The sequence below is a fragment of the Aythya fuligula genome, chromosome 3 (assembly GCF_009819795.1).
Source record: "Aythya fuligula isolate bAytFul2 chromosome 3, bAytFul2.pri, whole genome shotgun sequence".
In the NCBI taxonomy this organism is placed as follows: domain Eukaryota; kingdom Metazoa; phylum Chordata; class Aves; order Anseriformes; family Anatidae; genus Aythya; species Aythya fuligula.
The window spans coordinates 12,438,149-12,464,620 of NC_045561.1; the positions used below are offsets into that span (position 1 = coordinate 12,438,149).

At 62.3% G+C, this 26,472-nt stretch overlaps 2 protein-coding genes across 2 annotated transcripts; both read right to left on the reverse strand.

Moving 5' to 3' along the window:
• Positions 1–203: 203 nt before the first annotated feature.
• Positions 204–20,806, reverse strand: PTK7 (protein tyrosine kinase 7 (inactive)). The gene is made up of 20 exons (XM_032185213.1): positions 20,770–20,806; positions 10,966–11,259; positions 10,258–10,360; positions 9,585–9,775; positions 9,231–9,378; positions 8,486–8,616; positions 7,986–8,252; positions 7,720–7,853; positions 7,262–7,397; positions 7,018–7,137; positions 6,694–6,843; positions 6,313–6,463; positions 5,970–6,097; positions 5,636–5,839; positions 2,268–2,423; positions 1,881–2,113; positions 1,438–1,518; positions 1,204–1,355; positions 937–1,115; positions 204–801 (listed from the first exon to the last, which is right to left on the reverse strand). The coding sequence occupies exons 1-20, from the start codon at positions 20,801–20,803 to the stop codon at positions 641–643; spliced, it is 3,153 nt and encodes a 1,050-aa protein (XP_032041104.1). The 5' UTR covers positions 20,804–20,806; the 3' UTR covers positions 204–640.
• A 1,657-nt stretch (positions 20,807–22,463) lies between these two features.
• LOC116487635 (heme-binding protein 1-like) lies at positions 22,464–26,255 on the reverse strand. Its single transcript, XM_032184703.1, is given in 6 exon segments — positions 22,464–23,069; positions 23,203–23,386; positions 23,482–23,623; positions 25,891–25,976; positions 26,083–26,176; positions 26,178–26,255. Coding segments are annotated over 6 exon segments (759 nt in total). The 3' UTR covers positions 22,464–22,894.
• Between the last annotated feature and the right edge of the window lie 217 nt (positions 26,256–26,472).

Sequence of the window (26,472 nt, forward strand, 5' to 3'; positions counted from 1 at the left end):
GCAGCACATAAAAACCCAACAAAACCCAACCCTTCTTGGCTGCGGTACCCTCCGCTCAAGCAAACAAACTAACCCAACTCTAGGCTGCGTTCCAGTAACAGAAATACTATGGTGGGGAGGAGGCAGCGCGCTGGGGGGGGAGGAGGAGGAGGAGAGGAAGGGGGCGCTGCCCCCAGGATTCGTACAAAAAAAAAAAACAAAAAAACACAAAAACACACACACAAAAAAAAAGGCACAGGGTCGTAGGGAAAAGGTGGTGGAGCGTCTCCTTCATATGCCAGGCACTTCGTGTTCCTGATGGCGGGCCCGTGCCCGCAGGCAATGCCTAGCACAGACGGACGGACGGACGGGCAGACGGGCAGACGGACAGCTATGCACGTGGCGAGCGGGGAGGGGGAGAGCCTGGTGCTGGGCCGTGCGCCATCCACGCCGGCAGCCCGCGGGGCTTTTTGGAGCCGCGGAGAGGAGAGGGGCAGGGGGGGAGTACACTGGCTTGTGCTTCGAGTCCAGCAGCCGCTGGTGCCGCGCAGCGGGGTCGGGCTCGGCGAGGGGCTGCGGGAGGGCCGGGGGGCTCCCCGGGCACCCGTGGGACCCCCGCTGCCCGCCCCGCCGCCTCCTTCCCCAGCCAGGGGCAGGGTGCTCAGGCTTTGCTGTCGGCCGGGCTGTCCCCGAGGGCGGTGGCGAGCTCGCTGAAGGAGGGTCGGTCCTTGGGGCTGGGCGCCCAGCAGCGCTGCATCAGCTTGGCGAGCCGTGACGGGCAGCCCTCGGGCGGGGGGAGCTTCGTCTTTCCCGACTGCAGCCCTGGGGTGGGAGCAGGGGATGGAGAGGTGTTGGGAAGAGGCGCGATCCCCTCCGTGCTGCCAGCGGGGACGCCGTGCTGTCCCCGAGGAGAGGAAAGGGGGTTACACGGAGGGGGGCGGTGACAGCGCCGGGTACCTGCTAAGACCTCATCGTCCGCCTGCGGGCTGTACGGCATCTCGCCGTGCGTGAAGACCTCCCACATGAGCACGCCGAAGGACCAGACGTCCGACTTGGTGGAGAACTCATCCTCCAGCACGGCCTCGGGGGGCATCCAGCGCAGGGGGATCCAGGCCTGGCGGAAGTGGTAGTACTCGCTGCGGGCAGCGCGGGCGGGCGGTGAGCGAGGTGGGCGCCGTCCCGCCCCGCGGCCACCCCCCGGTGCCAGCCCCCTGCCCGACCGACCTGTTGTACACGTCCTTGCTGAGGCTCAGCGCCGAGACCTTGACCTGCCGCTGGGCGCTCACCAGGCAGTTCCTGGCCGCCAAGTCCCGGTGCACGAACCTGCCGTTGGAGAGGTGCTCCATGCCCAGCGCCACCTGCGTGCACAGGGACACCTGGCCCAGAGGGATGCTGGCACCCCGCTGCCCTCCCCCAAAGCCCCCCGGCCCCGCCGTGCTGCCGAGGCCGCGCTCCCACCTTGTGCTTGGTGCTGAGGGGCTGGGGCTTCAGGGACTCGTCCTTGCTCTTGGAGATCCTCAGGAACTGCTTCAGGTCCCCCTAGGAGACAGACGGCAGCTCAGAGGCGGCACCTTCCCGGGCCACAATCCTTCTGCTCCTTGCCCTGTAGGGCAAGCTTTTACCTCCCTAAGGGCTACGATCAGGGCAAGCAGGCCTGATGCTTCCAGGAGGCCATTCATGCCCCAAAATGCCTCCTCTCCCCCCGTGCCCACGCTCCCCATAAGAGCAGTCTGCATTTGCAGCCTTTCTGCAGTGGGGATCCCACAGCTTCAGGAGGAGGAGGAGGGAATTGACAAAGCCCCCCCAGGTCTTGCAGGAGGACCCCACTCCAAATTTTGGGGCCACCAATAAGCTCAGCCTGCCCCGGTCTCTCTTGCTGGCCCCGCCGGCAGGACCCTTACCAAATCCACGTACTCCAGGACCATGTAGTGGGGCTCGGCCTCGCGGCACAGCCCCAGCAGCCGCACCACGTTGGCGTGGTTCAGCTTGCCGAACATCTCCGCCTCGCGCCTGAAGTCCAGCTGCAGCTGCTCGTCCCGCGTCTGCAGGCTCTTCACCAGCACCAGCGCCTCGCCCTCGCCGTCCTCCGCTCCCTTCGCCTTGGCCAGGAAGACTTCGCCAAACTCCCCCCTGCCTGCAGGGGCACAGGGGAAGAAGACAGCGAATTAGGACAGCGAATTTGGGAAGCCCAGCGGCTGCAGGACCCTCCGAGCCCCCAGCCCATCGAGATTTCTGGCTGGGAGGTTTGCAGCCGCGAGTTTCTGGCTGAGAATCGTGGCCCAGCGTACCCAGGGTAGTGATTGTCTGCAGGTTGGCACGGGGGAAGTGCATCTTGTCAGCGGCGCTGTGCCGCTTGCTGGCCCCAGAGCTGCTGCCCAGGTTGGTCAAGGCCACCTCCTCCTGGATCTCCGCCGTCGTCTGCCCGTTCTGCAGCAAAGCTCCACCTGCGGGGGACACACGGGGCCTCAGCATCCTGCCCGGCTGTGCTGGTAATGCTGGGGATCAGCCCCCTCCAGGGACATCCCGAGGACCCCATCCATCCTCAGGCTGCCCTCCCTCCCCACGGGCTCGCTGCCAGCCCTGCAGCCACCCCTGAAATCAGAGGCGCTGGTCCCGGAGCCAACTGGCCCCATCTGGCCTTGCCCATCCCATGCCACGCTGACATCCCCGAGGGCTGGCCACATCCCCACTGCCCACTGAGACCAGCCTGGAGCTGATCAGATGCATGGGGCAGAGAGGTCCCCACTCATGGTCTTTTAATGCCCCAGAGACCCCCCCAGGTCCCTCCGGCATTGGAAGCTGCAGCCTGACCCCCCGTTTCCATGATGCTCACCTTGGCAATCACCAGATCAGCCCGCAGTTTCTTTTACCACCTGGATGAGAGCACCTTACAATTAACCCCAGCCAACTTTCTGATTAGGAAGCCCCTCACAGATTTCCACGGCACAAACAGAAGCCAGCGAGCAGGAGAAAACATTGCCTTGAGAAAGCAGCCAGCCCCGCGTTTCCCCTACAAGCTGCCTGTACAGACAGCAAACGTGGACTTTCGGTGCGTGTACTGCTCGGATCAGACCTCGCCAGGCAGCGAGCCGTTCCACGGGCTGACGGTGAGGCGCAGGGCACGGCACCCAGCGAAGGGGATGCGTGTGCAGCATCACCCTGCGCCGCCGCGCACACCCCCTTCCAGCTAGCCAGCACACACCTGGCTGTGCAAAAGAATTTAATCAGAGCAGAATTTAAAAGAATTTAACCTGATTCAACTGGAGGTATCCTGACGGGAACCACACTGCCCGTGATCCCCATCCAAGGGTGTTGTAGGGCAGCAGGGGTACACACCCACCTGCACTGCGTGCGCCCAGGAGAGGTCCCAGCCCTCCTGCACGGTAGCACGGCTTTGCCACAGGTGATTTTGGAGCTGAGATGCTGTAACTTAAGAGCCACAGCTACCACCAGTTGTCCTCTGCCACGGGCTGGAGTAGTGTTTACAGAAGAGCAGAGCGCAAAGCACCATCTGCCCCATAAATCACAGCCGGGCGCTACTTGTGCTCGCCCTGGTTTCATGCTAATTGTCAGCAGCCCGGCGCTTAGAAGCTGTTTGACCCTCCGCTGTCTGCAGCGCTGACTGATGGTGTCTCAAGGCTAGGAGCCCGAAGCCAAGAGGATAATACGAGGCCCGCTGCGGCCGTGCCAAGAAAACACCAAAGGCTGCGGAGCGAGAGCCGTGCTGCTGAGGGACAGCGCCAGCAGGCGGCCACGGCAGGCGCTTCCGAGCGCAGACATCGCCGGGCTTTCACGGGGTTTTGCTCAGATGGATGGTAACAAAGGGACCGGGGAGATGAGGTTTCATCTGCCCACCTGCCCGCACCAAGTGGGCATCTCCTGGAGAAATCAGCACAGGCTGACACGAATTCAAACGCTCCCCTCGGTCCTCGCAGCTGCCGACCTCCCCAAATTCCCTCTGTGTTCACCCAGCGCAGCAGCACGGTCAGACAGAGGGACACGGAGCAAGCACTGACGTTGCAGGGGACGTGGCACAGCAAGGACACGACCTTAGAGGGCGACTGACTTGTTAGGGGCGCTTCAATCCGTAGGAAATCCATGGGGAGGTCAAATCCAGCCGGGTCCTGGGGGCACTGGGAAAGTCAGCCGGGGGTACTCATCCTCAGGTAGGTGCTGAGACACTTCAGGTCACCCAGCTAAAGAGGGACTGCATCAGAAATGACAGTGGGGAGCCACTCCACTGGAGCTGAGGGCAAAGACAGAGCGCTTTTCCGAAAGATGGAAGGGCCAAAAAGGAGCAGAGGCATCTGGGCAGCGGGGTGAGGGCTACCAGCAAGCCAGGACGCATCTCTCTGACAGCTAAACTGCTTCCAGGTGAGGTGAATAAGAAGGGGTGAAGTCTGGCAGGATAAATACAATGTAATAAAGACAAGCCAAAATAAAATAAAAAGCTGAGGTAACCTGAAAAAGGATTCAGACAAATCCTTTCTGAGAAGAGCCAGAGGCTGCTGGCAAGTGGGCTGCCTGCAGGTTGGCCACGGGAGAGGCTTGCAGAGGTGACACTAGCAGGAGATGTTCCTGCGTCCCTGCTCCCAGGACATCCCATGGCCAGGCTCATTTTCTGGAGGTTTGGCTCTGCTCGAGGTATCGATACAAGAGGGAAAACAGCAGCCAAACCCCACGGTGATGCCCTGCTCTGAGCCCATCGCTCAGAAGACCTCACTGGGATCAATGCTAGGAGAAACAGGACACCAGAGGAAGAGCTACAACAGCTTCTGGAAATGAAAACGGTGCTGCGGAGAGCTCGGGGGTTCACTGCAGGAGTCACGAGCTCGTGCGCAGTGGGGCCCAGCAGGGGTTTTGCAGGGGCTCACGGAACAGCTGTCAGAAAGCAGCTGTCATGGGATGGGAGAAAATCCCCTCTGACGGACACGGGGTGGTAGGAACAGCACCATACACCCCACTGCCAGCACGGAAGGGGTGCTGCTGCTGGCAGCTGCTTGCTAAAGCCACCAGCCTCACCGGCAGCCAAGGCAGAGGCCGGCTGTGGGCAGCTGCGGAGGGGCGCAGCACCGCGGGGTGCAGCCAGAGCTGTGAAACGGCGCCTGGGGAAAGCAGCCCCCAGGGCCCAACCTGCACGGGGAGAGGTGCTGGGTGGCAAGGAGGCAGTGCTTCAGGTAACTCGAGAGGCTCCAAGTGCCTTGCTGGGGGATGCTGGAGGTGCTTGAGGCTGATACGGGGCTTTGGAGATAACAGGGAGAGCTCCCAGCAGAGTTCGGCTCAGCACAAAGTCTCCCCTGCGGCACCAGGAGCTGCTGCACCGGGGTTTGGAGAGGCTGGCAGAGCACAACAGCTTCCCAGGGAGACTGCCCTTCCTTTGGGAAAGGGCGTGCGACCCCACACGGGGTTGCTGGAAGCAGCAGCACTGCTCCTGCTGCAGCAGGCAGGAACGGCCACGACACGGAGCGGGGCCGCCGGCTTCGCACCGCCTCGCTGGGCTCCCTTCCCCGGCCTATTTCTCACCCGGCAGCAGCTTTCTGCCCCCAGCCGCAGCCAAATCCGAGAGCAAGAGACCTCGGGGAGCTCCCCGCTCATCCTAATCCCCCCAGCACAGGGTTATGGGGCTGGCAGGGAAGCCCCCACCCCCGGGGCTCACCGTTCAGGCACTCCATCTCGGGCTCCTCGCCCTCCGGGTGCTTCTTCAGCCTCTTGGCTTTCCTCCGCTTCTTGCAGTAGAACATCAGCCCCAGCACGATGATAATGTAGGCGACGGCGGCCCCCACCGACAGCCCGATGGTCTGGATCATCTTGTAGGGCGTGTGGTTGCTGGGGCCCTCGTCCTCCTCCGCCGCCGGCTTGTCTGCGGGGCAGAGAGCGGCGGACCCGTGAAGGGGGATTTCCCAAACCCTTTTTTAGGAACGTGGCAGGGAAAAAGCCCCAGCAGCAGGGCCCAGAGCCCTGTGGGGTGGCAGGAGGTCACGTTCCCTCACCTACGACGTAGAGGAAGGCCTCGCGGTGCTTGATGTTGCAGCTGTTGCCAGCGATGCAGGTGTATTTTCCCGAGTCCTCGGTGGTGACGTCGTAAATGACCAGGGAGCCGTTGGGCATGATCTGGATCCTGCCAACCACACAGAGCCCTTTGCAAACATGGAGAGGGCAGAGGCAGGCGTGGGGCACCCGCAGCCTCGCCTCTCCAGGAAAAGGAACAGCCCAGAGCCCTTGGACGTGGGGACAACTGGCCACCTACCCCCCAAACTGGGGACCTGAGACCACGCTGTTGGTACCAGGTGCGCACAACGCACCCTGTTCCCGTTGGGAACGGAGGCCGCGTACCTGGGCAGCAGCTTGCTGGGATCCAAAATCTTGTCCTTCCCTTTCCACTGGATGTGCGGCACGGGGTCCCCCTCTGCCTGGCACTGGAACATGGCCGTGTGCCCCTGGTACACCGTCGTGGGCTCCGGCTCCAGCTTGAAGGTGACATAAACTGGAGGCGGAGAGGGTGACACGAGGGCTGTCAGCCCCTGGCATGACGCTGAGCCCACGTGGCACAGCGGGGCCAGCACCACAGCACGTCCCCTGGGGCTGTACCCATGGGGCTGGCAAAGCTCGAGCACCATGGGGAAGAGCTGGGGGGCAGGCCAGATGTTTGTCCCTGCAGGGATGTGCCCCCCAGGTGACACGAGGGAGCAGGGCAGGTGGCTGGAGAGCCCTCACCTGCCACCACGAGCTGCACGGTGGCGCGGATCTCGCCCTGCGGGTTGTTGGAGGCGATGCAGGTGTAGTTCCCCGAGTCGCTCCTGCTCACCTTGTGGAAGGACAAGATGCCGGCGTTGTGGCTGACGTGGGAGGGCAGGCTGCTCCCGTCTGCGGGACGGCAAGGACAGGGATGTGGCGGCCACGCCGCGCCGCTTCCCTGCTCGAGGTGGCCCTGCTGGAGCAGGGGGCTCGGACCGGGCGGTCCCAACACCGACAGCTGACGTCTGCCATTCGGTGGGAGCTCCCGGGGGCCGTGTCGGGGACCAGCAAAGCCCCCCTCACCTGTTTTAGTCCACTGGATGGTGGGTTTCTCCCGGCCGGTGGCCGAGCAGGACACCGTCACCTCCTTGTTGAACTCCATGCACTGCAGCGGCTGGGGCGGGGGGGTGAACTTCAGCTTCTCTGCAAGAGACAGAGGAGCCCCGCTGGGTCACCACGGGGTGCGGGGACACCGGAGCCTCCCCCGAATGGTGAAAGAGGTGCCCCCTGCTAGGGGAGGGAGCGGAGGGTTTGGCCGCACACCCACCTAGCACGTGCACCCGCGCGTAGCCCTCGATGCTGCCCGCCGGCGTGCTGCTCACGCACTTGTAGGTGGTCCCGTCGTACACCTCCACGTTGTTGATGCGCAGCGTCCCGTTCTCCGAGATCTCAAAGCGCGAGTCCTGACCGAGGGGATTGGGGTGTCAACACTGCTGTCACCAGCCCTGGGCTCAGACACCACCCATGGCACTCCTACAGCTCCAGGGCTTGGCCACCCCACGTCCCAGATAGGGGTAGAGGGATGAGAACCCCCCCAGAGAACCACCCCAAAAGCACAAGGCACCGCCAGCTGTGCTCCCGCACCCCCAGTGGGGTGGAGATGGTGCTGGGGTAGGGAGCCAGGGGTGCCAGGGCTGGGAGCGAGGTGACACAGAGCAGCAGGAGGAGGGGATGGAGCCCAGCAGGAGCGCCCAGGAGCAGCGGGGACCTGCCCTGCCGCCTCACCTCGGAGATGGAGACGCCGTTGCGGTACCAGGTGACCGTGGGTTTCAGCGAGGCCTTGCTGAGGCAGTGCAGGTAGCCTGGCTTGCTCTCCTCCAGCTGGCTGTCCTTGGGCATCTCCACCCACTTGGGTACCGCTGGCCACGGAAAAAAAGGGTTACACGGGGCCGCTCAGCACCCCACATCCAGCAGGGACGGGCAGTTCACTACCAGCCCGGAGACGTGCCCACCCCAAACGCCCTCCCAGCCCTTCCCGGAGAGCCGCCTACTAGCCACGGTGATGCTCAGCTCCTGTTTCTTCTCCCCGGCCTTGTTGGCAGCGTGGCACGTGTAGGTCCCGGCGTCCGCCTCGGTGATGCTGGTGAAGACCAGCTGCTCTGCCTCCTGGTGCACCCTGCCGGCGGCGGGGACGCGCTCCTGGTTCCTCTCCCACCAGACCTGGGGCGCGGGCACGCCCCGCGGAGGGACGCAGGACACGCGGTGCCCCTGGTTCGCCGTCAACACCTTCGGGGAGAAGGGGGCCATTTCTTCGATCTCTGGGAGGAGCGACAGACAGCAGGGCTCAAACAGGGCAGCGTGGCCGTCCCACCTGCACCACCGCCACCCCCTGGGAGCCGCCAGCACCGGGAGAGAGCACGCAGGGCGTGAGGACGAGCAGTTTCACCGATAAACCAAACACCGCTTTGTGTACCAGCCCACTGCCACGTGGTCCCAAATCTCCAGGGGGACAGGGCAGCTCTGGGACTCGCTGCCGGCCCCAGGACCTCACCTGCCAGGCGCAGAGTGGCCTTCAGCACCAGAGCTTTCCCCCTCTGCCCACGGCCGACGCACTTGTAGACGCCGGTGCTGCGAGCCTTCACCTGGGTGATCAGCAGGGAGCCGTTGGCGAACACGGTGGTCCTGGGCACGCAGGGAGAGGCAGACTTCAGTGGGCATCCCTGTAGGATGTGGGGCACAGCCACGGCCCCGAGCCATCCTACAGGAGCCCGTGGAACAAATGGGGGGACCTCTGTGCCCAGCCAAGGCCTCCCAGCGTGGGAGAAGCAGGGTGGAGGAAGAAGAAGGTGAGACACACACTTCATCAAGGGAATGTGCTAAAAAAAGGCTCTTTTTTGGAGCAGAGCTGGCTTTTGTGGAAAGAGGCATCCCAAAAAAAGGGGGCACAAGGTGGCGCCTGGGAGCTGCCGGGCCACGGGGCATCTGGCACCCAGGTGGCACCGTCCTGCTGCCAGATCCCTGGCCCCAAAACCACCACTATGTTGGTTTATGGGAGAAGCCCCAGGCTCTGCAGATCACCGTGCACAGGTATTTAGGGTTCCCAGCCCCACAGACTGCTTCGGGGACAAACCACTTCCCAAATCCTACGCAGGGGAAGGCCGCACAAAAGCACCAGGGCTCTGCTGGACCCAGCTGAGCCGAGCAAGCACCACGGTGGCTGATCCTGAACGCCTGGCCAGGGCTCGGCCCCTCTGCGTGCCCCCCTGCCCTGCCCACGTCCCCGGGGTCCCCGTTACTTGGATCTGTTGGTGACGGGGTTGTCCTCAAAGAGCCACTCCTGCGTGGGAGGGGGCACGGCGGCGAACTGGCAGTCGAACATCGCCTCCTCGTTCTTGGTGACGATGAGGTCCTGCGGGACCACCACCGCCTGGGGAAAGCTCTCATCTGCAACAGCAGAGACCGCAGGAGGGTGAGGGATACCCCGGGTGGCAGGGGTACCCCGGGATGGTCTTTACACTGCAGGAAACCCCAAAAAGAGCCGGGAGCACCCCGCACGGACACCCCGGCCCGAAAGGAGGCAGACGTTTCCAGGGAAATCCCAGGAAAAAGCAGGAAAAGGAGGGGGTAAAGGAGCCGAGCCCGCCGCTCACCGACGATGTTGAGCGTGAAGTTGTCCTGGCTGCAGACGGAGCCGACGGCGCTGCGGGCGCAGCAGGAGTAGACGCCGTTGTCGTCGGGGCTGGCGCTCCGCAGGGTGAGGCTGCGCTCCTTGCTGCTGACGGCGTAGGTGCCGCGGCCGTCGGGGAGCGGGGCGCCGTCCCGAAACCACTGCCACGTGGGGCTGCGAGACAGGGGCGAGAGGGTGAGCGGGGCGCGCGGGGTTTGGCGGCGGCGGGGCTCCCTGGCGAGCAGGTGTGCGGGGCGAGGAGGGCGCAGCCCGGAGATGGCCCCCTGTCCCCGGCTCGGTGCTCCCACCGCTGGCCACGACACACACACGAAGCTATGAGGCATGCAGCCGAGTGGACGGGACATGATCGGGAAGCGACGGAGAAGTGACCGCAGCACACCAAGCAGCGCAGCGACCGGGCTTGCCGCAGCCCGTCCTTACTGTGCTCCTCGCGCTACGCGGCTCCGAGGAGGCCGTTTGCCTTCTCCCCCGCTGCTCGGCCGCAGGCTCAATCCTGCCTTTCGCCTTCCCTAGGCTCTACTTGCGTCCTCGCGGGAGAGAGGAGGAGAGAGAGACGGAGAGAGAGGGGGAAGAGCGCGCGGCGAAGGCGCGGGGGGACCGCCGGCCGGGTCCCCTCCTCGGGGGGCAAGCCTTACCGCGGGTGGCCATCGACGTGACACCGCAGCACCACGGTGGAGGAAGGCTGGATCTCAGCTGCGCTGGCCGGCTGCTTCAGCACCACGCTGCCCGTCTCGATCCCTGCGGGATGGAGGGGAACGTCAGCGTGGCTGGGCCCGGTAATAAATAACCGGGCACTGGCTCAGAGACGTGAAGACCCCCAGGGACAGCGCGGAGCAGAGGGAGGCTGCCCCGCAGATGTCCCACTTCGCCCCGGGTGGCTGTTCCCAGAGGGATGAGGTGGGCTCTGAAAGGATCTGCACGCGTGGAGATCCATACAAACGGGGGTGGCAGCATCTCCGACAGCCCCGGGAGCACCAGAAGATGCACGGGTTTGAAGGATGTGGTAGCCGGAGAGGAACTGTGGAATCGGTTAGGTTGGGAAAGACCTTTAAGATCATCGAGTCCAACCACCAGCCTGACACTAGGTCTACCAGTAAACCACGTCCCTAAATGCCACATCCACACATCTTAAACACCTCCAGGGTGGGGACTCCACCACCCATTTGTTTTCCCTGATTAAATCCTTCTGATATCCAACCCACACCTCCTCCGGCACCACTCGAGGCCATTTCCTCTCATCCTACTTGCCCAGCCTGCGCTGCCTCGGTGCCCGACCATCACCCCCCGTACACCCCAGCGTTCCCAGCCCCGTGTCACCCCCAGAGAGCCCTGCCCGCACTCACACTTGATGTTGAAGGAGGCGTTGGCAGTGCGCGCCTCCTCCCCGCTCAGCGAGTTCCTGGCCACGCACTGGAAGTCCCCAGCATCCCGGTGCCGGTCGACAGCGGCGAACTGGAGGTTGCTGCCTTCCTTGAAGCGCTGCTCCGTGTCCTGGACGGGCAGCCCGTTGTGCAGCCACTCGAACTCCACGTGGGCCGGGTCCTCCACCTCGCAGCGGAGGATGGCGCTGCGGCCGTGCAGGGCGTCCTGCGAGTACGGCTCCTTGGTGAAATGGATCGCGGCCCGAGCCCCCACCGCTGCGGGGCAGAAAAAGGAGGGCACGTTTAGGGCAGAGAGGAGTCGGGGAGCTCGTGCTGCTCGCAGCAGCCTCCAGAGAGCTGAAACTGGGGCGTTTTCATGTGGAACCCCGCCGGGGACGTGACGGTCACGAGCTAAGGAGAGCCCCCTGCTCCCAAACGCTGGAGCGCAGCGAGGAGAAACCGAAACAAGAAATCCCAGGGGCTGACCCCAGGGTCCGAGAGCAGCCGTGGGGTGGCTCCAGAGGGCTGGAAGCATCTCTGCCAGGAGGAAGAGAGCCGCTTGCCCCCAGCTGCAGCCAGCTGTGCAGCCGGAGCTTGTTGAGCAAAGATCCAGGCGAGGTGCCCCGTGCCGCGTTTGCTGGGCGGTGCTGGAAGAGCCCGAGCATCCTCCCTCCCTGCAACAAGCCCTGAGTGCGAGCTGGGTGCCTGGGGGACCTGGGGACAGGGCAGCCCTGCTCCTTTCTCAGCCCTGCTCCTTCCTCAGCCCTGCTCGACGTGGCTGCCCTACATCACACTCCTAAATCCGGCAGCCGCCTGGCCGCAGGCAGCCGTGCAGGCGCTCTGCTCCGGTTACCAGCTGGCCGCGGCGAGGCGAGCAGACAAAGGGCAATTCAGAGCACGCCGGTCGCTGCGGGCTCCTGCTCCCAGCACCAGGCCCTGCGGGACAAGAGGCTGAAGCAGGCAGATGCTGAGCATCTCGGAAGCACTCTCCTCGGAGGGATGGAGAGAAAGCGGCCACAGCGGCGCGCTCCCAGCGCTGCAAGGGGGCAGAAAGAGTGGGTTCGGAAAGGATCGTGTCCTGCAGGAGGGTATCCACGCAGGAGAAGAAACCCTCAACACATGTTTCTGGCCTAAAAGCGTGGCTGCAGAAAGTTTTTCAGGAAATCTTCAGCCTAGTTAGATAAACACGGCTCAAAGCTCAGCTCCCTCGGCAGCGCCCGGTGGGGTTTTACCCGGGGAGATCTCACGGAACCACAAAAACTTCCTGGTGAGGCAGCTGAGGAAGGTGAGGGAAGTGTGCAGGGAAGCGGGGCTGGTACCTGCAGGTCCCCAGGGCGGCATTCCCACACCCCACGGAGCAAATCATCCGCAGGGAGGGGACAGGCACCATTGGGAAGGAGAGGGCAGAAGGATCAGGTCACCTCCCGGCTCCGAGAGCATCCATCTGGCAGGGATCTGGATCCGGCACCCTGCAGGCACCGAGGTATCCCCCAGCTCAAAATTCATCCCATTTCTTTCAGGAGGCACCCGGCTTCACCTCTCGGGCTGCAGCCCCCTCTGAAAGCTCCCCCAAGCCCATCTCTGCTGGAGCCGGGGCGGCCAGGCGAGCGCATCGCGGCCCCGCCTGCCGGGCCTGCATCTTGAAGCAATCCAGAAAGATCATTGTCTCCTCGCCTCACGACATCGCTGGGGAATGCGGCCTCGACCACAAAGCCCTCAGCTGCTGCGCAGCCCCGAGCCCTGCCGTGCCTGCAGCTCACCTACAGCCGCGCCGGGGAAGCAGAGCTGGGAGCAGGCCCGTGGGACACCCGTGCTCCTCCCCACCATGGGCCACCCATCCCCGGGCATCTCCTCGCCGAGCTAAAAGCTCTTGGCCGAGGACACGAGGGGAAAAGGAAAGGATCCGTTTTCTTTTTGTTGTTTTTTTTTTTCACCCCAAAGAGCTTAGGTTAGCAACCTCTTGAGACACCGCAGCTGACGCAAGGACGTGAGTAATCCCGGAGCCGCTCGCAACCAAACAAGGAGCTGAAGGCACGGGAACGGGGATTGGGAAAGGGCTTCGAGGCTCCCTGCTTTGGGAAGTGAGCCCACGGGGCTCCTGCAGCTCAGGACCGCAGGCCAGTGCCTGCTCCGTGTCCCGGCGAGGCCCTGGGTGCGTGCAGGCCCCGCACAGACCTCCCATTCACGGCCCAAGCAGGCCATGTGTTTCCTGGCACGGCTCACCACGAGCACGCTCCCATAAACGCAGATTTTTGGCGTGCCGGGGCTGGGAACGGCACACGGGGCAGCCTTTTGTCCCCTCCCGGTCGCAAGCACAGGGCCGGCACGCTCGTTTCCAGCCGCTGAAGCTGCAGAAGCAGGCAAAAAAAAAAAAATAATTAATGCTCAACAAGGCCAGCAAGCCCCTGGCCGGGTGGGTCAGACCCTGCAGCGGAGCACGCCGGCCCCGCACGCAGCAGATCCCGAGGAAGCGGCAGCCGAGCCAAGCACCCCGCCAGATCTGCATCTCCCAAGGATTTGCAGCCAGCACGTTCCAGCCGAGGAAGCCTCCCGAACGGGTCGAGTTGCAATAAAGCCCTTCTCCCCCGCCAGGCCAGCTGGAAATGGTTTGGTGCGGGCGAGGAGCTCCGAGCACGGCAGGTCTGCTCCAAGCGAGCCCAACATCTGGAAAGCCTTTGGGCGCCCATCACGTTAGCCTCTTAAAACCCCGGCGGGTCCCGCTCTGCTTAAAGGAAAAGCACCGACCTGCCCCGTGCATGGGAAGAAAATCATCCCTACGGAGCAGCCAGCGGGGCTGGAGGGCTGCAAATTGGGCTTTCCTGAGAGATGCCCTGCTGGAGAGGCTTCGGCTCCACAAACCTTCCAAGGGGGGTTTAGTGCTGCAGAGGAGAAGCGCCCCGAGTTCAAAGCAGGCACGGAGACAGCCCCCATCCTGCAGCAGCTGCAGACATCTGCTCATCCCACAGAGCTCGGCCGCTTGGCCCGGGGCCCGGCTGGGAAGGGCAGAGCTGCTCCGCTCCTTCCTCACCTCCACCCCCGGGGGACAACGTGCGGCCAGCATCGGGGCCACCGTGCACCTTGGCAGGAGCCCCATGGCAGCCACAGGCCCTTTTTGGGAACGTCGTGGGACCTCAGCACCTCTCCCCACCCGAGAAGCCAACTGCGCACTTCAAACCCAGCTTTGGGATGATTAAAACCAAAAAAAAATAAGAAAAAGAGAAGCCACGGCCACTTAACGCAATCCCTGTCAGCCCCCCCGGCGCTGCTCGGAGAGCTGCAGGGGGTTCTACCCTCACCCCCCGTGGCTGGGATCCCTCCCTGCCCTGCCAGGGAACATGCTGGGGAACGGCGAAACCAAATTTCGGAGTGGTTCAAAAAGCAGAACAAAGCCACCGGGGGGTTGGGGGCCGTAAATCAGCCGCCCGGTGAGGCCGTGCTTGCTGCGCCGTGCTGGGGTGAGTGCCCCATTAAACCCTCCACGAGGCCCCGCCAGCACAAGGCTCCCACGCCGGCTGGGCTGAGGAGCAGGAATGCTTCGGGGGTGACTCAGCACGGGTGACGGGCTGGCTGCCGACTCGACTCTCCCCGGGGCCCTCCAGCAGCTCCCCGGCTCCCTGCGCACGGCTGATTTACGGCCGCCGCGTGCTGCCGGCGGTGATGCAGGTCGGATCTGCTGAACGTGAGCCATCGGGGAGCTCCATGGCCAAGGACAACGGGGTCCTGGGCTGCACAGCGTGGCCAGCAGGATGAGGGAAGCGGCTGTCCCCTCGTAGTGGCACCCGTGGGACCGTGCCGTGAGCGCTGTGCTCGGTTTTGGGCCCCTCGCTGCGTGGAGGATGTTGAGGTGCTGGAGCATGTACAGAGATCAATGAAGTTGGAGAAGGGACACGTGAGGAGCAGCTGAGGGCACCGGGGTGGCTAAAGCTGGAGGAGAGGAGGCTGAGGGGAGCCCTCATCCCTCCCCACAGCCACCCGAAAGGAGGGTGGTGGTCTCTTTTCTCGGGTGCCAAGTGGTAGGGCACGAGGTGACGGCCTCAGGTTGTGCCAGGGGAGGTTCAGGGTGCACATCAGGGAGAGTTTCTTCAGGGAGAGGGTGGTCAAGCATGGAAGGGGCTGCCCAGGGCAGTGCTGAATCCCTGGAGGCATCTAGGGGACGTGTGGACGTGGTTCAGTGAAGGGACCTGGTAGGTCAGGCTGACTTGGAGATCTTGAAGGGTTCTTGAAGGGTTCTTCCCAGCAGGATGACTCTGTGATTCCCCCACCCGATGGGTGAGGGACACAGCGAGGCTGTTTTTCTGCTTTTCTCCCACAGAAGGGAACGCAGCAGGCAGACGCCGAGGAGAGCCAGGACCAGCCCCGCGCTCCCTGCGCCGCCTCCCCAAAATTCAAGCAAAGGCATGTGAGCACGCCGAGGTCCCTGCCAAGCAAAACCCACCTGGTGCTGGAGCACCATCACAGCGCCAAGCGGGCCCTGCCGGTGCCAGGGCTGGCTCAGGGCTGGGGGAGAGCCTCCGAGCCACCAGCTGGAGGCTCGCTCTGTTCCCAGGGGCTCCGAGCCCACTCCTCCAGCCTCCAGGAGGCCATGGGGAAAACGGGGCCGACGAGCGAGGCCGTGGGTCCGGCTGGAGGTGAGCGAGGCTCTGGAGCATCCTGCTTCCCCGCAGGTCGGACCTGTTTGCTCCCCTCCCCTCGGAGGCGCTCCCGACAGCTTCTCCCAGCCGCCCCAAATTGCCCCTGCGACGAGCGGAGCTGCCAAAAGGGCCATCGGGGAGGAGAGCTGAAATGGGCCCGCTCCACCGGCTGCGTTGGTGCCTCTCCCACTTATACGGGCTCAAAGCACGTTCAGGGACTGTCAGCACGGGGTGCTGGGTGTCTCACACCTCTCCATCCCTCCTCACGCTGCTGCTCTTCCAGCAAAAAGCAGTGTCCGCAGCTCCCCTGCAGATTTCGTCCCACTCTTCGTGGCTGGCAAGCCCCAGCTCACAGCCCCTGGCAGCGGGGAGGGCACAGAAAGGCAGGGATCCTTGCTTATTTTCCTCAGAGCCACTTCTGAACCTATATTAAAAGCCACAAAAATAGGAGAGCGGCCAGAGCAGCTCGTATTTCCTGTGCTCATGCAATATTAATTAAAAGGTGGCTTCTCTGGGAAGCGCTGCTCTAGTCCCTCCCTGCTAAAAACGGAGACGAGCCGCTGGAGCGGGGGAAATGTGCAAGCAGGGCACTTTCGGGAGCACTTTCACAGGTCGATAGCTCGGCAGAGCACTCGCCGCCGCCGGGCCTAATGCGAAGCCCCAGCGGGAAACGGGAGCCGAGGCCGGGTACAACTGACTCACCGGGGCCGATTCGGTGATCGAATCTCCTTGAGAAAAGAGTGCTTCTGTCCACAGCCGAGCCCCAGAGCGCCTGGAGAACACGCAGCTCTTCCCGGACAGCCGCCGACCCACGGCTCCAACAGGAGAGGAACCAGGGAGAGGAGGGACGGGAGGAGAAAGAGCTGCGCCGGGGCCAGGGCAGCGAGAGGGAGGCAGGACCTGATGCAGCCAAAGGCTAAACAAGCACACACGAGGCACGGGGAAAGTCCTCAGGAGCTGACCCAAAGAGGAAAAAAAAAGCCCTATTTTGCCCCCATAGCTGGACTTTTTGCTCCGATCTCGGTGGATAACATCTGCTGGGGGACGCGGGGGTCTCCCGGCAGCAGGGAGGCCTCCCCGTTTTCCAGCGCAGGAAGGAGGGAGAGGACCCAAGCCAAACAAAGAGCAGGGCGCAGGAAGCTCTGTTTGCTTTGGTCCGCGATGATCTTCAGCTGCTGGAGGAGACTTTGCTCGCTGGCCCCCCTCCAGCAGGCAACGGGCTGACGTTGCTCCCCAGCACCAGCTCCTCTCCGCTCCCGGGGAGGCTTCGGGCGAGCTGGATGCGTGCAACCCCGCGAGGCTGCCGGGTTTTATCGCCTCCCGTCGCGTCTTTGCTGGGGAAAGGACCAGGAAACCACCACCTGTCCTCCCACCGATGCGGGCACCCGCCTGGTGGCTTCCACGGAGCCGAGGCCCCGCCGCAGCGGGGGGGAGCGAGGACACGGAGCAGCGCACGCGGCGTGGAGAGCAACAAAGGCACCTGCAAGCCGCGGCTTGTCCCGCCTTTAACCATTTGGAGAGCGTGTTTTGGAATCAAAGGCTTTCTTTGTGCTCCCGAAGAGGCCAGCGAGCAACCCCTAATGAGGAAAGTTGTTTAGACGAGGGCTTAAGCAACGCGGCGCCCGTCTCGCGCCAGCAGCGCGTTTGACAGCGCGGGCAGAAAGCCCACGTCGCCTTCAGCCCGCCCCTGGGCAGCGAGGACAGAGACAGTGGGACCACGGTGACAGCCCCGGGGAACCGTGCTGCCACCGTTTGGGGCAGCCCGAGCCGTGTTTATGTCACCCAGGAGCTAAAACCCAAATCACTTGGACCCCAGCCCCGTGCCGCAGGAGCTCCTGGTGCGCACAGCAACCCCCGTCGCTGCTTCCCAGCCTGCGCCGTCTCGTTTCCCAGAGCTGGAGGGCTCGTGCAGCTGGAAGCGGCCGTGCCACCCCGTCTTCCAGCCAGCAGCCTGCCCCTACCAGTTCTCCTGCAGAGCCCCGCCACTGACGTAACCCCCCCAGCCCCACAGAGCTCCCAGCCGCCCCGCAACCACGGCTCCGGCGGAGGCGCCCAGGACACGCTCCGGGGCCCTAGGTAAGCGCAAGAGAAACACCCCAAAAAAATCAGGAAAATCCTGCTCCGTTCTCACCAGAAGTCACCCCAACACCTCGTGACTGCGGGGTCATGGGTTAAAGCCTCCTCTGCAGGCACACAGCTCGGGTGTCCCCGCTGTGAGAGGGGAGAGCTGGAGGGTGCCCGCCGCTGCCAGCTTGGATCCGTCTGGTTTTGGTTTCTCCTCTTGGGGCACCCCGATGCCTCAGCATCCATCTGCTCACCAGCGACAGGAAGGTTTTAAGCAGCGCCCTGGGCCTTGCCGGGACGCCACCCTACTGCTTTATGGGGTTAAAAGGAGCTCTCAAGATGGGTCCTCGCAGGACGCCTTCAGCGAGGGGGCGAAACGGGAGAGTGATTTTGGAGAGCTGAGCACACCAAAGGGCCTGCACGGAGCACCAACAGTGCCTACCCGGCAGCTGCCCCAAAGCACCCCGAGGTGAGCAGGCTCAGGAGAAGCCCAGCCCCATGTCCCAGGCCTCCAGAAGCTGCACGCTGCTCCGAGGTGCCCCTCGCCTCTCCTTTTGCTGATGGCACAGCACACACCGGTCCCCTCTCCACCGGCACCCCCCCGAAAAAAAAAAGGCAAGGCTTAAATTAAGACTAGGAGTACTGTACGGCTCAGCCTTTTAAGCTCAGGAAAAACATTTTTGTATTAAATCTTTAAAAAGAAAGGGAAAAAAAAAAAAAACTGCTGGCACACGGAGTGAGGAACGGAGCTGGAGCGGCAGTCAATGAAAAGCACATGCGCTGCAGACCTGGCTGCCAACACAAATTGATGCTTTGAAACAAAGACCACTTGTGTTTGGCTCGCAGATCTTCCCCGGCTACTCGGCGGGGGCTGCGTGGGTTGAGGGGAGACGCAGGTAAAGCCCAGGGGGTGGCACTGGGTGCCATCGTTTCCCCCAAACACAAAGGAACGGCCCCAAACGGAGCCCACGCTCATCCTCCTCCTGCTGCGGCGTGCCAGAGGCGGAGGGAAGGTGGCACAAACCTTTGGGTAGGACTCTTGGGGCTAATCCCGACCTCACTGCTGCCAAAACCTCGCAAGGACATGGTGGAGGAGCCGCAGGAGAAGCCCCCAAGCCTGCAGCATCCTCACCTGCACCCCACGGGGTCCCTGTCCCGGAGCGAGCCCTGCGGTGCCCAGCAGTGGGGTCGCTCCTCGGGGCGTGCTGGCACACGGGGCGCGCTGCAGCAGCGCTGTAACCCCAGCGGCGTGAGATAACATCTGCTCTCCCGGCAGATGCGAGGCATTTACGAGCGGCAATTGGATGCCACCCCCCAAAACATCCTCCAGGCGAGGAGCGGGACGCGCAGCCAGACCACCCAAGGGGCACCCCTGCCGTGCCGGTGCCCAGGAACCACCCGGTACCGGCTGTCAAATCCCCATTTTTCCCCCCAAAACGCACTCGTTGGTTTCTTCTATCCGCCTCGAGCACGAAACGTTCCCAAAACGCCCCCCAAATTTAACATCCCCACCCCATACAACCCAACGCCTCGCCGCCCTCCCCAAACCCACCCAGCCCACGAGGCCGCCGCTCCCGTCCCCGTCCCATCGGGGCAGACAATCGCAGGTCCCCCCAACCTCGGGGGAATTTTCCTAGCACCACCACGGCGGCGACCGCCCCGACAAAGAGCACGTTTGTGCCCCAGCCGGCTGCTAAATGCGCGGTTGTTCCCGGCTCCCAAATATCGAGGGCTGTGGAAACACCCACTGCTGAGGCCGAATGCTTCGCATTCCAGCCCGGAGAGCCCCGCTCGGAGCCGCTCCGGGAGGAAGGAGTGTTTATTCACTGGAGAGAGGTGTAGGGCCGGCTGTTTGCTCAAGCCCACGTGTACTTGCCGGAGGACGGCTTTGATCTCGGCGGCCCAAGCAGGAGATGAATTGCAACGGAGGGAAGAAAAATATTAGTGGAAAGCTCCCCGAGCAAATACCCGCAGCCGGGCCTCGCGGCCTTCGGGTCTCTTTCAAGTGCCCTATCGCCCAGCCCCGCTCGCCCCTCGCCTTTCCTCCCAAACCCTACACACCACGGAGGAGGTGCCACAGGCCTTCTAGGGCCACGCTCACCGCCGGCCGAAGGAGCACCACAAAGAGAGCCCCACAGAGACGTGGTCCCACTGGTGAGGGTGCCCATGGAACCATGGCTGGAACACCGGCCTCTGATCGACCCAAAACAGTGTTACAGGAGATGGGAGGGCGGTCTGGGATCGATTAGGGGGTTGAAGGATGTCCTGAAGCCATGCGGGAGGTGACGTCCCTCCCTTTGGTGCCAGCTCAAGAGGCAGCAGACCCGCTGTGGGGACAAAGAAATGCCCACAGCCCCGATGCAGCAGGAGCTGCACCCCACCGAGGGCACCACCGGGTCCCAAGGGACACGGGGTGCTTCTGGAGATGGGAGCAGCGCTGGCTTTTCACTACTCAGCCCCAAAACATCCCAGAAGCGCGCTGGGCAGTGAGCTTTCCGGACACCGAAGAGGAACCCCGAGACCTCCCCGTGTCGGCGGAGGATTTGCTCGTGGGGCTCGCGAGCGGGTGGGCGCGGGGAAGGCGCCGAGGCGGGACACGACGGCGCATCCCGAAGGAAGGAGACATTTGGGGCTTCGGGGCTCGCCGGAAAAGTTGACTCAGCGAATATTTCCCCAGCACGCTCCGACGGAGGAGGCTGAGGAGTCGCCGCCGCCGTCGAGACGGGGCTCGGCTGGGCAGCCCGAGTGAGTTGGAGCAGGAGGAGGAGGAGGAGGAGGAGGAGAAGGGGCCCGCAGTACATACGTGGCGCGGGTGGGATGCGCATCCAGGGGGAGAGCACGGGGAGGTCGGCGGCCTCCCTGCCTCCAAGGCTGCCAGCCTCGCTCCTTCCCTCCATTCCAGCCTCCTTCCCCCCAGCCTCCCTCCCTCCCTCCCCCCCAGCCTCCCCCTTCGCCTCTCTCCTTCCCCCTTCGCCTCCCTCCTTCCCCCCAGCCTCCCTCTCCCGCAGCCTCCCCCCTCCCCAGCCTCTCCCCAGCCTCCCCCCGTCCTCCCCGGTCCCGGTCCCGGTCGCGGTCCGTGCCCCGCACTCACCGAGCAGCAGCAGCAGCGCCCGCACCGCCGCCATCCTCCGCCCCCCTCCGCCCCAGCTCAGAGCGCGCCCCGGCCCCGGGCCATGCCGCCCCTCCGGGAGGGGCTTCCGGGGGCGGGGCCTCGCGGGGAAGGGGGCGGGGCTAATGGGAGGGGGAGGGGCTAAAGGGGGAGGGGAGGGGTTAATGGGGGGATGGCTGGGGTTGGGTAGGGAGGGGAAAGGGGGGAAATGCAGTAAGAGACTAAAAAACACACAACAAAAACAACAACAAAAACAACACAAAAATAGAGGAAAAAAGTAGACAAAAGAAGATAAAAGTAGACAAAAGAAGATAAAAGTAGACAAAAGAAGGCAAAAAGCAAAAATAGACAAAAAAAGACAAGAACAGACAAAAAAGGACAAAGACAAAAAACAAAAAATAGACAAAAAGACAAAAACAGAGAAAAAACAAAAAAAGAAAAAACACAAAGAACAAAAGAACAAAAAAAAAACCACAAAAATAGACAAAAAACAAACGCAGACAGAAAAGACAAAAAAAGAGAAAAAACAAAAAAGGAAGAAACAAAAAAGAACAAAAAACACACACAAAAAAGAACAAAAAAATGCAAAAAAGAACAAAAAAAACACAAAAGAATAAAAAAGCTGCAAAACAAAACAAACGGCAAAAGGAAAACAAGAAAAAGGTACAAATCAGAGCCCAAAAAATATAAGCTACCAGGCAAAGTTGAAAAAAAACTGCAGAAAACAGACTACAAAAGTAAAATTTAAAAAAAATCGCAACAAAAAAAGGAAAATCAAAGAGCTACAAAAAGCAAAAATAAATAAAAATTATAAAATAAGTGCAAAAATGGAACAATAAAATATAAGGGAGTACATGCAAAAAAAAAGTTACAAAATATTAATAAATTGAAAGATTCGTAAGTTATAAGCAACTGTAAATGCTTAAAAGTTTGTGGACAATCCCAAAGGTCATAACATTACAAAAATACCAAAATTTTAAATAATTTTTAAAAAATGCAAAAAAAAAAAAAAAGTTAAAATCAATTCACTTTTTTTTTAATTATGGAATTTAAAAATATGAAAATGTACAAAAAATACAAAAAAACGACAAAAATGCACATTACAAAAATATGAAAAATGCAAAAAAAGTGCAAAAAAAATAGGAAAAAAAAAAGCAAAACCCCAAAATTTTAAATTTAAAAATCACGTAAAATTAAAAAAATAAAAATAAATAAAAATGAAAACACCTAAAATAAAAATACAAACATTAAACAAATGCAGAAAATAAAAAATAGATTAAAAAATAAATAAATAGAAAAGTACAAAAGGTAAAATAAAAAAAAAAAAAGACAAAAAGGGGAAGGAATTTGCATGGCTCCCTCCCGCCCTGGGCTCACCGAGGTGTCCCCCTGAGGGGCTGGGACCCCTCAGTTCCCCCCACCAGCCCCACACCTCCCGGCTCATGGCCCCCTGCCCGTCCCCCCGAGCCCCTCATGGGGTCCCACCACCACCACCCTCCCCACACCATCCCTGTGGGGCCGAGGCCGAGCCCGGTGCCACCAGCGGAGCGGAACCGCGGCTTCCTGCGCTGCTTGCGGTCGGGACCACACAAGGCCCCGGGGGAAGCCGTGGGCGACTCCTCAGCCTCCCTCATCCCGCCGCCTGCCCCACGTCCCCGCCGCCACCGAGCCGCAGGCGCAGCGCTTGAGCCGTGTTTATTTGCTGCTCGTTCGGCGCCGCCGGCCTCCCCCCGGGACAGCGCGGCGGTGTTTGGGGGCGCGGAGCTGGCTGGTGGGGCCGTGAGGCTTCGGCGGCTCCGTTCAGTGGCTGAGCGTTGGCCGCGGCATCCCTCGCTCCTGACGTTTGGACACCACCAGCTCGTGACTTCCATCCAGCCTGCCCGAAGTGGCTCCACGGCCCCGGCTCGGGGCTAAGAGCCACCCAGGTCACGCCGGCATGGCTATGTGGGTCCCACCAGCGGCCTCCTGCAGAGGGTCCCCCCCCCAGGGGAAGCACAAAGCGGGCAGGTTCCCCCCTGTAGGTGCACCAAGGCAGCCCGCAGCCCCCCGGTCCGTCATTCCGCAGGCGGGCGGTCATCTCCTCCGGGTCAGGACCGGCCGCGGGGGCTCACTCCGCCCGTCGGATGAACCAGATCTCGTTGCGGCGCTGAGGGACGCTGGGGTTCTGGTAGGTGGCCACGATGTAGGTTTCCCGGAGCACGGCGTCCGTGGAGCCCAGGAGCTCCCAGAAGAGCCCGATCTCCCGCAGAATCGTCTCCTCGGTGGTTATCCCGTAGAAAACCCTACAGGAAAAGGGAACAATGTCAGCCTACAGAGCCGCCAGCTGCTGCTCATCGCCCCGGCCATGGTCTCCCACCCCTCTGCCCACCGGGGTGCCGCAGCGAGCCCGGGGAACGCGGCCGGCGTTGGGGTCACCTGGTTATCACCCGGAGCGGCGCCCTCTCGGTGATGTGGATCTCGGGGTCCATGGGGACGGGAGGGTTTTGCTGGAACTGCCCCGGGAGGTAATAGGCGGTCAGGACCTCGCGCTCCAGCTCCGTCCCCTCCTCGTTCAGGTGGATTTCGTTGAGCACCGGGACCGTCATGCCCAGGTAGCGCCCTGGAAGGAGGCAGCAAGGCAGCCGGCGGGCAGGGTGAGAGGAGGCAGGGCCCTCCCTCTGCGCAGCCTGCCAGCCCCCTGCTGCCTGCACACACCTACAGAGTTCTCCTTGCAGATGTAGCGCATGAGCTTCATGAAGCTCAGGGAGATGCTCTGCTCATAGAGGGGCTCCCCCTTGGTGACGCAGGCCCACTTCCCGGCCGGGTAGTGCCGCTCCTCGTAGGCCGCCTCCTCACACTGCAACAACAGGCCAGAGGACAAAGCCGGTCAGAGTTTTGTGGCACTTGGGTGGCAAAGCCAACGCCGAGAAGGCAGGCGAGAAGCGGGGAGAAGGGATCCGGCCGAGACGGGGACGCCAGCACCTGGCAGGGGGGATGGAGAAGGCGAGGGGAGCTGGCACGGCGAGCACACCTCAGGCAAGGACACGCAGCGCTGCTGGGCAGAAGTCAGCGAAAGGAAGAGCGGAGATGCAGGGCAGGGCGCGGGGAGGCTCGGGCGGCAGCAACTTTTCCCTCGAACGCTGTGTGAACATGGGGTAACAAGCAAAAAACCTCCTGCATGGGAGAAAGGAAGGTCTGGCGGTAGAGCTCTGGCACAAACAGCTGTGAAGGTTGGACCAAACTCCGCTTGGATCCTTCTCCCAAAGCGAGAAGTGAAATTAGGAAGCAGAGACATGAGCACGGGTTGTGCAAAGGGGACAGCTTTGTGGTATGGGTGAGAACCTCTATTTCCATCACAGACACTCTGTTCTGGACAAGCCTGACAAAGGAAGACCCTCAAATGGGGCCACGGGAGGTTGTGGAGTCTCCTTCTCTAGAGATACTCAAGGTCCCTCTGGACGCCTACCAGGGCAGCCTGCTCTAGGGAACCTGCTTTGGCAGGGGGGTTGGACCTGATGATCTCTTGAGGTCCCTCCCAACCCCTTCAATTCTGTGATTCATGCCTGCTGCTGTCCCACCAAGCCCAGCACAGCAACAGCATTTTCCAGCCAAGGAAACCCACCAAACAGACCCTCTAGACAACTTGCAGTTCTCATCTCTGACAGCGTGTGAGAACAAACCTTTCAGCCCAGCAAGGCACGGTGCCTGGAGCCCTGCAGCCTGACCCATACATCGACCAACCTCCCCTCTAGAAGGTGGGACTTGGGCAAGAGAAAGCGTGATGATGCTTCACATCCACTGGGGGGGGGATTTTGACTCAGTGCTGAGGCCAGGAAGGCTCCGTAGGTGGCACGGGAATTCATGAGCCTCCAAGAGGATGACATGAGGCTCGGGAGCAGCAACCACCCACCACCCACCTGTCCAAGCCCGGGGAGCACATCTACAAAGGTCCAAGCTCCTGGGTCCCCTCAGCATTAACGCCAGGAGGAGGCTCCCCTCTCCTCTCCCAGCCCTGGAATCAACCCCCAAGAATCCTCCTCGGGCACAACGGAGGCACCAACAGCCACAGAAGATCTTCAGGTCCCACGGAGTCCCGGGGACCACTCCTGCTCGGGATCGGTGCAGGTATAGAGGGGCCCAGACTGAGCCACTGGGACACAGAAGAGCAGGGGAAGGAGCACGGTGGAGCCCTGCTGCAGGGCTGTGCGCCCGCGTGCTGAGACGTGTCCCGCAGGCAGCGGTCCCGGGCCTCAGCCCAGGAGAAACTGGTTAAGCCCTCCTCGTGCAGAGGACAACTGACAGACGGCTGGTTGGGAGCAAGCCTAACCAAGCCCGCAGAGGCACGAGAACCAGTCCGACGGGCGCTTCTTCGCAGTTATTTCTCAAAGCACCTTTTTGTGCAAGAGATTAGAGGAGGTGCGCAACTTCGCAAGAACGGGAGTCTGCAGGCAGCAGCCGCCAGGTTCGGATCAGCGGCTGTGACAAACACTGACACGTGCTCGGGTCTGACAGCCAGAACCACAGAGTATCCCGAGCTGGAAGGGATCTGCCTGGATCGTCGAGTCCAACTCCTGGCTCTGCATGACACCACCCCAAAATCCGGCCCATCTGTGTCTGAGGGTTGTACAGATGCTGCTTGAGCTCTGGCAGCTCGGTGCTGTGATGACTTCCCTGGGGAGCCTGTCCCATTGCCCGAGCACCCTCTGTGTGCAGAACATTTCCCCAACCCCCAGCCTGACCCTCCCCTGTCCCAGCTCCATGCCGTCCCCTCGGGTCCTGTCACTGTCCCCAGGGAGCAGAGCTCAGCGCCTGCCCCTCCGCTCCCCTCGTGAGGGAGCTGCAGGCCGCCATCAGGCCTCCCCTCAGCCTGCTCCGCTCGGGGCTGAGCAAACCCAGCGACTTCAGCCACCCCTCACCCATCTTCCCCCCCAAACCCTTTAAATTTCGGACACTTCTGCCAGCTTTACGCCCTGCTGCGCCGTGGCACCCCAAGCCGCACGCAGAAGCACCCACGCTTGCTTGGCACAGCTGGCGAGGCACCCGAGCGCGGCGGGCAGCGGGGTGCGAGGCTGGGGGGGGCTGCATGGAAAAGGGGGGGCAGAAGCAGGTCGGGGGTCCTCTCACCTTGCCATGTCGCGACAGGGCGACGTGGGGCACGGGCTCCCGCACCTGGCTGTGCCGGTTCATCTGGACGATGGGGCCGGCCATGTCTGCAAGGCAAAGGGGTCAGGGGGGTGCCCCGGGTGGGTGTCCCCCCCCCCCCAACAACCCCATATCCCGGCCGTGTCCCCCCCAAACCACCTCCCCGGGGCTCACCTGGGGGCAGGCTCACCCGGTGCGTGCTGGCCACGACCTCCCAGTGCGCAAACAGCCGGCCCCGCTCCTCCTCGTCCTCCTCCTCCTCGTCCTCCCCCCCCCCCGCCTTCATCCTCCTCCTCCTCCTCCTCCTCGCCCAGCCCGTCCAGGTCCTCCAGCCTGATCCGCGCCATCTTCCCCCCCCCCCTCCTCCCCCCGCCCCAAACCAACCCCTCCCCAAACCCTTTCCAGCTCCACCCTGCTCCGGAAAAGCACTGCCCCTTCCTGACGTCATGATGACGTCATCGGACCCGTCGTCATCCCCTCCGACGTCATCGCTCTCCGCCCCGTTGCGCGCCCCCGAGTCCCGTTGCGCGCCCCCCGAGCCCCCTTGCGCACCGCCCCCCTCCC

Excerpts from the sequence above, each read along its gene's own strand:
- PTK7 (XM_032185213.1), bottom strand. The coding sequence starts at position 20,803 with ATGGCGGCGGTGCGGGCGCTGCTGCTGCTGCTCG. Across the intron at positions 9,776-10,257 it reads CACGTCGATGGCCACCCGCG|CCCCACGTGGCAGTGGTTTC; the intron begins GTAAGGCTTGCC and ends CCTGTCTCGCAG. Across the intron at positions 8,617-9,230 it reads CCCGTCACCAACAGATCCAA|GACCACCGTGTTCGCCAACG; the intron begins GTAACGGGGACC and ends CTGCGTGCCCAG.